This window comes from Juglans regia, chromosome 5, assembly GCF_001411555.2.
Source record: "Juglans regia cultivar Chandler chromosome 5, Walnut 2.0, whole genome shotgun sequence".
Lineage (NCBI taxonomy): Eukaryota > Viridiplantae > Streptophyta > Magnoliopsida > Fagales > Juglandaceae > Juglans > Juglans regia.
The window spans coordinates 1,360,615-1,370,806 of NC_049905.1; the positions used below are offsets into that span (position 1 = coordinate 1,360,615).

At 33.1% G+C, this 10,192-nt stretch overlaps 2 protein-coding genes across 3 annotated transcripts; one reads left to right on the forward strand and one right to left on the reverse strand.

Moving 5' to 3' along the window:
- Nucleotides 1–171: 171 nt before the first annotated feature.
- Nucleotides 172–4,349, reverse strand: LOC108989355 (dr1-associated corepressor homolog). Of its 2 annotated transcripts, none has more exons than XM_018962921.2 (6): nt 4,111–4,349; nt 2,570–2,642; nt 2,382–2,475; nt 1,321–1,443; nt 1,177–1,234; nt 172–1,009 (listed from the first exon to the last, which is right to left on the reverse strand). In XM_018962921.2, exons 1-6 carry the CDS (start codon nt 4,141–4,143, stop codon nt 509–511), a joined length of 882 nt encoding a protein of 293 aa, XP_018818466.1. In that variant the 5' UTR covers nt 4,144–4,349; the 3' UTR covers nt 172–508. The 2 variants fall into 2 exon arrangements, with proteins under 2 accessions (XP_018818466.1, XP_018818469.1); XM_018962924.2 differs by having other exon boundaries at nt 2,570–2,656.
- A 2,874-nt stretch (nt 4,350–7,223) lies between these two features.
- Nucleotides 7,224–8,342, forward strand: LOC108987424 (zinc finger protein 3-like). The gene has a single exon (XM_018960345.1). It carries the CDS (start codon nt 7,224–7,226, stop codon nt 8,340–8,342), a length of 1,119 nt encoding a protein of 372 aa, XP_018815890.1.
- The last annotated feature ends 1,850 nt before the right edge of the window (nt 8,343–10,192 follow it).

A 10,192-nucleotide genomic window follows, 5' to 3' on the forward strand; every position in this document is an offset into this window, starting at 1 on the left:
ATAAATTTGAAATATTTAATTAATACTAGAAGCAATTTAGAAAGGTTTAAATGCGAAAAAGAATGTAATCTTCCAGTAGATATACCATTTGAGCGAAATGACTTGATCGAATAACCCTTTGACCGTAATCAAAAGCAACACAGGAGACAAACATGGGGAAAATAGTTCAGGAAAAGCGTCTCAAAGGGCAATCTACCTTCTACGAAGGATGCCATGCATTGACTACAGAGTGAAATTGCAGAGTCTGATATTTCTAGAATTGTCAGGGTGCTACATTTGGTAATTCTAGTTAGCTAGCTAGTAGTATCATAGAAACATGTGATAAGGTAGATTAAAAAAAAACTAAGAAAAAATTACAAAAAAAAAAAAAAACCTTCCAGGCCTTCTAGCGAAAACCAAGCTTTCTTCTCTTAACTTTTGCACCCATCTGTGGCCACCATTGAGTATTACATCAATCTGTTTCCCTCCAATAACAAAGCACTACGATATGGGTCCATTTCATGCATATTTAGTCCTCTTCATCATAATCCTCCTCCTCCTCCTCATCTAATCTTGAGCCGAGTCGTGCGAGCTGAAGAGGGTCAATGGCCATCTTGTCCACGTCAGATAGAGACCAACCAGGAACTTCTTCAAGTCTATTCTCAGTAGTAGTTGTAGGACCAGATGAGGAGGCAGGGGCTGCTGCCGCTGCCGCTGCTGCTGTTGCTGTTGCTGTGGCCTTTGTGTCCTCATTCTCATCAATATGGGCATTCAGATCAAAATTTCTAGCTGTTGGGTTGGCATCATTTCCAACTGTGATATTCTCTTTTGAAAATTCCTTGGCCTCAGAACCATTATCCATCAATGTGTCAGGGTTCTGTTGTCTGTTGCTGTGCTGAAGCGATGTGCAGGGATTTGGACCAGTCTCGAGATGAGAAGTTTCTCTTTCTGCTGTTCGACCTCGTCCACGGCCCCTTCCTCGACCCCGACCTCTTCCTCTGCCACTGCTGCCAGCATGACTCATATCGTGCTGCAGGAAATAATTGAAGGATGAGAGAACTAACTCAGTTATTGAGTGCTGGGAGACTTTTATTAAAACATGAAAACTACACATGCTCTCATATGAGTATAACAGAGGAAAGGGATGATTTCATTATCATTTGGTCTGTGAGCTATGAAAGAAGAGAGAGTTATTACCATCTTGCTCTTCTTCAACTCCTCATCACTCTCATTGCTTTCATCAGCCGCAGCTTTTCTGATGGAATAAAAAGTAAGATGTTATCTAATTGCTAATATCAAGAATAACGTGAAGGAGAGAAGAATGGGAATTGCAGTTCTAACCTTCTCTTTGATATGGTACGGTCATCACCAGCAGCATCAGAATGACCATGGCCATAGTCTGGAACTCGGCTGACTACCTCCCTCAGAAAATCAAACACATTATAGCTCTGTACACAATGTTTTCTGCAATTTCAGTCCAGGAGTTAGTTATATAATCATACTCCAAAACATTGTGAGAAGATAAAGTTGTGTGGAAGAGGGAACATCATAATACTAAAAACTAAGGAGTTCTAAGCTGATGGCATAAGATATCCTAATCAGATTTTTTTCTTCTTTCAGTTTCCCGATGGATGTGACTTCATGGCATTTTAGGCGAGCAAGGGCAATAATAATAGTTTCAATGACCAACTTAACTGTTAGGTTTCACTTAAAAGGAACCACATTTTTATTTCCTTGCAGGAAAATGGTCGTCTGACCAGTGTTTTCAAAATTGAGAACTATTCGATGGGAGCAATTCAAATTGGGAAACCAGTATATTTTGGTTATGAAGTGTGCTAATAAAAAGGAAACTTGATAATCTATTACTTTCAGAAATGTCCTTCGGATTGCAGGCAATATCTAAAAAAAATTTTGATGAGTATTACCGACCAATTAACAGTGTTTGGAAAGTCAGGGAAAGATAAGGTAGGGAGGAAAGAAAACAGGAGGGATGTGAAGACGCTTATTACTCCCTTTAGTTTTTTGGTTGAAGAAAGGGAGGAATGAAAAGGTGCGCCAGTCTTCCTTGTTTGGCTGTGGGAGAGAGAAGGAAAGAAAAACTAGCGTACAAATAATATATATATATAAGTGTCAAACAGATGACTGATAGATGGAGCATACATAACTGCCGAAAAAAAGCCCTTGCAACCCTCACATAAGGCAAATTTTTCAAGAAGTGCTATGAAGAGAAATAAGGTGAAATAGCCAAGAAACATTGTGAGACTAGGATGCATTGTTACAAGAATAAAAACAATTAATCACCACAGCTTGCAAATACATAATTTTGACATTTCACATTTATTGCAACGTATTATACCCAGACAAGTAACAATGAATAAAAATGGACGTAATTCTTCACTTACAAATGCAATGCACTCATGGTCTTTGCTCCTCTCTGAAGAGTTATCTCGTATGTACGGTCACAAAGGTCTTGTAAAAATAATTCCAATGCTTTAGCTGCATTATCGAAGAAAATGATAAGCAAGGGAGTTAAAGATTAGAGAACTCTGCAGGAAGGATAATCTTAACAAAAAAAGTCGCTGTCACTCACAAACTAAAACTGGCACTGCCAATGCTATCTTCCCAACATCCTCATCAGCTTGCATTATCTTTTTAATCCGAGCCTGTCACGTTAATGCTTTCAATCAGATGATGAGATTAGACTATAAAACTCCAATGAATAAAATACATAACCAATACATAAAAATGTGAAACACCAACTAGAATCATCATTTGTCACTTCTCTTTAAGCATTTTAAGATAATGGTCAAGATAGACATCCACAGAAGACGTATAAACGATCTCACTGATTATAGTTTCGTAACTAAGGAAGCAAGGAAACAAAGGGCTTTTCTTTTTCCTCTTTCCTAGGAGAATCTCCAGCAGATTCTTTAAAAGACCATTTTTTAAAGTTTAGCAGAACACAAAGCCCCATTCCAATAGATTCTTTTCATAATCTTTAAACCAACATAATGATACCATTGACTCTTCATTTTTATAGAGCCGCTGTAACTTCGTCATTTATGTTTTTTTTAAACATTGCCTTGCCAAAACCAATATTACAAGAATGTTTGAAAACATGATTGTTAGGAAAGAGAGCAGCAGCAACTAGAGAGCATTTCTGAGGCCATCACTCCCACCATGGGTTGGTTGAACAGTCTTTTTTTTATGGGCATTTTTTTTAATGGGCGGGTTGGCAGTTTTTGTTTTCTATGACAAGAAGACACCTAAATAGTAATAACGCTACTCAGCATGGTTTCTCACTGCATTCCCCAACCGTCCTCCTCCCAAATCAATCCCAAGTGATAGTCCCACCTCATTGAATCCCTATCCTCAATTTCAATACTAATCATAAGAAAGAAACTGACACAAAACCGGAACAAGACCCAACCAGATGTGCGAAAAACCCTACCCCTCTCTCGCCCCAAAAAATAAAAAGAAAAAAGAAATCAAAAAGATAATATAAGATACTCATGAGTTATGACTGAGTTGATACTGATTATGAGCTGAGAAGGGCAAGCAAATACCAATACATTTTTGGGAAGGGGTGCGGTGCAGAGAACAGAAGAATTTTCATCGTGAATTAGCCAAGAAAAATAAACCTTCTAAACTGAATTAAACATAAATATAAACATACGGGGGAGAAAATCAATCCCCAATACCTAAAAAAACATAACCAGATCACATATCTCCACAAGGGCAAAAACGGATGCACCCATAAGCTGATCTCAACACTCAATTATATCGTCAAACAGAAACCAAACCAAAGGAAAAAACACGACCCAATTCACAATATTCCCCCACCTCCAAAAAAAATTACCCATAAACTTTTTAATCTCTCAAAAACGGAGCACCCTCCGGGTGATTCAAATCCTAAGCCGAAAACCATCAATTCAAAACTCCACACACGAAATTTAGCACCGCCAACCAAAGAGGTCGGATTGAACGGCGTCAATCAATCAATGACAAAACCGTGATTTCAAATTTTTCTCTGTTTTTTTTTTTTTCATTTCGTTTTCCCAGGAACCAAACAGAATAACCAGAAACAAAAAAGCAGATAGAGACGGAGAACTCAGAAGAGAGAAAACTTACCGCAGGAAATCGAGTATCGAGCTTCTTCCTCATGGTGTCAGATCTCAGACATCAAAATAATCCAAAAATAAAGAGCGAATCGAATTTTTAACACAAAATCATTGACATCATCATCACGACAATCATCTTGTCAGATGAAGTCCATGAAAAGTTGAAAACCCATCTCAGGTACGAAAGTTTTCAGATTTTGCCCCGAAAAATAGGGAGTTTTTGTTCTAACCGAACTCCGTCCGTACAAGTTTGACGAAGAAAATAAAAATAAAAAATAAAAAATAAAATAAAAAAATAAATGGACAAAAGAGTAACAGCGCTGTCAGCTGAGGTTTAAAGACCGTCACAAGTCTTCAACTGCTTACGTGTCTCATTATGAATGCGCGTTCATATTTTTTCATTTAATTAAATAGATTTCTTGTGAACGATATAATTTACTTTTTCTCTTTTATTTTCGGACCGTCTCTCTTTTATTTTCGGACGATGCTACAGCCACCGCTTCGGAGCTCTCGCCGCCTCTAACACGTGTTTTTTAAATTATTTTTTATATAAAATTTTTTAATAATTTTTAATATTTTTTTTAAAAAAATAAATTTAAAATATCATTAAAAAATATCATTAAAAAATAATTATTAAAAAATAATTATTTAATTAATAAGTAAAATAAAAAATATTAAAAATATATTTTTTAATAATATTATGAACTTTTTTAATTTTTAAAATATTTAAAATTGTTAAAAAAATTTATATAAAAAAATTTTTTAAAAAAACACATAAAAAAATATATACTAAAACTCAGCAAAAGCTCTAACGAAAGCTCCAGCAGTGATTCTAACATTATTCTTTATTTTCGCATCCACTTTTTAGCACCCGATATTTTTCTCCCTCTTAAGCAGGTTTTGCTCTTCTGACAGACTGTTCATTTCAAGGTTTGCTTCCAGATCACCTTCCCATGGAGTAGACTCTCTTTTGGAAACCGCCTATGCAATCACACTTTAGAACATTACTAGTTGACTCGATAAAATTTGATCAAAATATAATTAGAAAATTTATTTTTATAAATTTATCTAATCACTTTTTAACAATATTAAATAACAAATCCTTTAAATATATCATTATTTTATTAAAATATTAATTTTGATATTTTAATTTATTTTTATTTTAATTATAATTTAAATATTTATTCGTTATTAAAAAAAATACACATTAATTTTCTAATCTTGATATTAGATTTTAAAAGAGAAAATTGGTATAAACTAATCATAATATTACATAACTATAACTTAAAGCACTCCAGTAAGATGATGTCGCGTTATTAAAATGATGACTGATGGAGACTGACTGTCTTTTATGATTAAGTTTGAAATTTGGACGCTTCGTACTTTTGAAACGAAAATGAATTTTCTAGAGATGTGATTTTTTTTTATATTTTTTATGGTTAAAGAAGTAACTATATTTAATGTATTGATTTTTTTTATATTTATAAAAATTTTTTAAAATGATAAAAAAATTATGAATAAAAAAATTATAAAAAAAATAAAAAATCCAATTTAACTTAGCGGACAAATGGAACAATACTACTTAAGCAGCAGGATAACACCGATCTATATATATATATATATATATCAATTAACTTATAATTTTTTTTTTAACGATAATGTTTATCATGATTGCTAAATAATTAATCACTTACTGTATCGAAAACATGCTTTTATTATATAAAATCATTATAACTTGGACAGAACTGTTTCATGCTGTGCATTCTAAATGCACGATACCGTACTAAAATTAATTAATGCATGCAGCATACTGTATATGATCTGGACATTAATGCATGTACAGCTCTAATTTTCATACGGAGATTTTCAATACGTTTAAATATATATTAATCTAAATTATATATGATTTTACTCTCTAATTATAATACTTTTATTGAATCTTTTTTAATATAGTATATATGCGCAACTCGACCAGAGGATTCGTGTACAGGTGGAAATTAAATTTAAAGAAGCTTCTATATTAATTAATTTGAATCTAATTACTTTCTAATATATAAAATATATAGCCTTGAATTACATTTACTAGCACATGATATGTTAATAATTTCAACAAAAAAAAGGAAAAATAAGTAAATAAAGCCTATATATATATATATATATATATATTTCCAGAGGAAATCATCGTCAGATTTCTTCTCTGTGTTGATAAAATATTCACACATCCAATCTGTGGAATTAGTTAATTATAAATTGTCAAAACCAATTGGCTATTAATTAATATGCATTAATATTATACATATATAAGTTAATGCCACACCAGTACATTTTAATAAAAAAATATTTCAAAAAAATACCTTCATACTCTATGAAAAAACTATAAGCAGTGCATCATGTGACATGATGTGAAATGAACTAATTAAAAAATAATTTAATTGGAATATTAATATTAGGCCAGAAAAATAAATGCATATATGCATGCAATATTCAATATATATGGGACCGATCGATATATATAAATCCGAAAATATTATTTTAAAATGAATGCTAATTAATTGGTTAAAAAAAATTAATTAACTACTATATATATATCGAGAATAAACTTAAAAATATTGCCAATGGTGGATCTAAAATATCGTTGTGTTTAATTCAATAATTTAATTTTGGAGTACTTGAAGAGGCAAATACTGTGTGTTTTCCTCTCTATATTTCCATGTACAAAACCTTGAAAGCTGTTTCCTTTAGGGTTTTATTGATCCCCATTTATACATGGAAGTTTGACTAACTCATTAGAATCGAAACAGCTTGATCACCTTTGTACTTGATTCTATTTTTGGAATATTCTCTTGGCAAATTAATCGGCCATCATCATCATGTTTCAGAGACCATATCTCAGCCATTCCCATGCCAGTTTAGAGCTCTTAATTCAATACTTCAGTCTTCTCTTGCTATCAAAAACTGCATTTTTGTAGTAATTGCTCATTGGGATTTCTTTCCATACGCTTAGGATATTGCATTAACTCGTAACCCTAAATAAAAGGCACACATCTTCCCCTCCTATCTTCCTCAAACTCCCCACAATACTTCAAACATCTTAATCACGTTCGTACGTACCTGCTTTTTGCCATGGAATCTCATCCTCAGTACGGTACTAGTGCTTCTGAACCATGCCCTTCTGAGGCGGCCTCTAGCATCTCAGCCGCCATTATTGAAGATCAACCTTCATTCAAAGAAGGAAAGATGATGAAACTTAAAGAAAAAATCATCGAAGGTTCTGTTGACGACGTTGATGATCATGATGATGATCATCAGCATCAGCATCAGCAACAGCCCATGGGATCGAGTAGTACCACTACTACTACTTCTCGTGTCTTGCTGGATTTGAAGCTTTCTGATGGTACTGTTTCCGACGATTGTCATGGCCGCAAGCCGGAGAATATGGAACTCAGTCTTTTCAAGTACTCTGCCATTAATGTTGGTTCCTCCTCCTCTTCTTCCGATCAGGAGGCTGCCAACGAGCCAATCTCGGACAAGAACCCTAGCGAAAAGCTGTCAGTATCAGAGACGACGACTAAGGTTTTTTCATGCAGCTTTTGCAAGAGAGAGTTCTCCACGTCCCAAGCATTGGGAGGGCATCAAAACGCCCATAAACAAGAGCGTGCATTGGCTAAACGACGTCAAGCAGGGATGGATATGGCGGCGGCGAGTGCTTTCGGACACCCAAACTTTCCTAATTACTATCCCTATTCAAGCATTTCTTCACAGTACCCTAAATATGGATCTTTGAGTACTCAAAGATCTAACAATAATATTGGGGTTCGGATGGATTCCATGATTCACAAGCCTTCTTCTAGTCTGCCATGGCCGACTTCATCTGGGTCGACGTTTCGTCCATTTGGCCAAGGCGGGTGGTCATCAAGGCAGGCCATGCTAATGAACAATTCACAGCCATTATCCCTTGATCAGAGGCTAAGGTTGGAGGGTTTTCAGGCACATAATGGTGCTATTACACTTCATAATTCTGCAGGGAATACTTCAGCTTCGAGATTTGAGGAAATCGGTGCTGCATCTTCTAGCACCAACATTCATAGCACTTCAATCAACAACGAAATCAGGCCAGCAAGTACCAGTGATTTCCTGAACCGAGACAAGCAGCAGCTGCCTCCTCCGAGATCAAGCAATGATCATCATCATGATCATCACGACACTGATCATCAGGGACTGGATTTGTCACTCAAGCTTTAATAATAATTAGTTATTTCATTCATTAAATTCCAAAAAGAATTATCATGTCATTTAGTTATTATAATTTCGATCTAGCTAGTCCACAGTTCATAGCAATAATAATTAATTAATGTTGTATGATTCTGAATGCTTAATACATGATGATTAGGTGCATGCATGCATGTTATAATAGTACTGTTTCCTTAATTGAGAGAATTTCTAGGGCTTAATATATAATTTATTATTTTCGATATAATTAAAGTTATTGATGATCATCCTCAGTACGTACTCTTTGTTTTTGTTTCCAAATTTAAAGTAGTTTTTAATTTGCACTTTCCTTGTTGGACCGCTGAATATTCGAATGAACATACACATGATGCATGTGGAGAACTACGTACGCACGCATGCTGAACTTTTGCCTGTAAATTGGAGTAAAGCACAAGTCAATTTGCATGGGTGGTACTTCATATATACTTTTGTACTCGCCATGATCGATCGACCACCTCTATATATATAGGTATATAAGATATATAATATTCTTAATTAATTTTAAAATATATTATATATTATATTAACAAGTAATTATTTAATTGTACATGTGATAAATTATTTAGCACAGTTCCTTTGTAAAAAAGTTTACTCTGTCGTAAAAATTATAAAAAAATCTATTTTTTTTTATAAGTGGATACACCTTTTTAGAAAGGTAAAAATATTCTAGCTACAAAATGATTGCACAAAATTAATCCTACAAACTGATATGGTTTAATATGATTCGTCAGATTATAAAATTACTTTTCTTATAAAGTAGATCTAACAGATCAGATGAAACTACGTCAATTTGTATGATTGTTTTGTGTAATTTCTTTGTAGATGTAGCAAAGGGTCTCCACGAGACTTGTTTATTCGTATTTGGGATCTGTAAATAGCAATACTACTCTATATTAAATACATATAAACCTGCGTTCAAATTTAATTATGGTCCAAATATAATATGATCATCAGTACTTAATCTTGATTATGGAGTGAAATTATAATTATTCATAACATAATTAATCTTTGTCATTTAAAATAATCAGTCAAAGGGCACATAATTTGAATTAAGAATGATGATATACACACAACACATTTTACAACACATTACATAACAATATTATAAAATGAGGACATTTTTATAAAATTATGTTACTTTTATAAGATGTTTTATAAAAATATCTCTTATTTAAAACATAGTTGTGTAAAGTGTTGTAAAAAATATTTTGTGTAAATCATTTTTCTTTGAATTAATTAAGACACGCATGAAAATAAATGATCAGTACTGCTGCATTATATATATATATATATATATATATATATATATATTGAACGAAAATATGAAAATATAAACTTTTTTTTTTTAGGTTGTAAGTTTTATTACGAAAACAAATTAAGGGTACGTACGTAAATGGACAGTTGAATGTGCCAACTAGATATATAGCTCCGAATTAATTTCATATTTTTTTCACTTTTAATTACTTTAATTTTTTTTCTAAAAAAATGGTTTGTCGAAAATAGGATAATTTAAATGAACAGGCATGCAAGCATTATTGTCACTTGCCGTTGGGAATTATGTGATAATTAATATATATGAGATTTCAATATAATTTGAATAAATGATCATTTAGTCGATCAAATTAATATGTAATATATTATATTGATCTGTATTATATATTGAAAGCTAGCTCTTTAATCTTTATAATTAATCCCATCCGTTACTAGCTAGGAAGAAGCTTCTAATGTGTCTCCCTATGATCCCCATGCACCTGATTCGAAGGTGATATATAGGAATTAAATAGTCGCAAAAGCAGATCAGTCTGATTAATTAATCATAAAAG

What these genes read in the sequence shown, in the direction of transcription:
- LOC108989355 (XM_018962921.2), bottom strand. Translation starts at nt 4,143, where the DNA reads ATGAGGAAGAAGCTCGATACTCGATTTCCTGCG. An exon ending in TCGATACTCGATTTCCTGCG is followed by an intron (nt 2,643 to 4,110) that starts GTAAGTTTTCTC and finishes TTAACGTGACAG; the next exon opens with GCTCGGATTAAAAAGATAAT. An exon ending in CGTACCATATCAAAGAGAAG is followed by an intron (nt 1,235 to 1,320) that starts GTTAGAACTGCA and finishes TTATTCCATCAG; the next exon opens with AAAAGCTGCGGCTGATGAAA.
- LOC108987424 (XM_018960345.1), top strand. Translation starts at nt 7,224, where the DNA reads ATGGAATCTCATCCTCAGTACGGTACTAGTGCTTCTGAACCATGCCCT.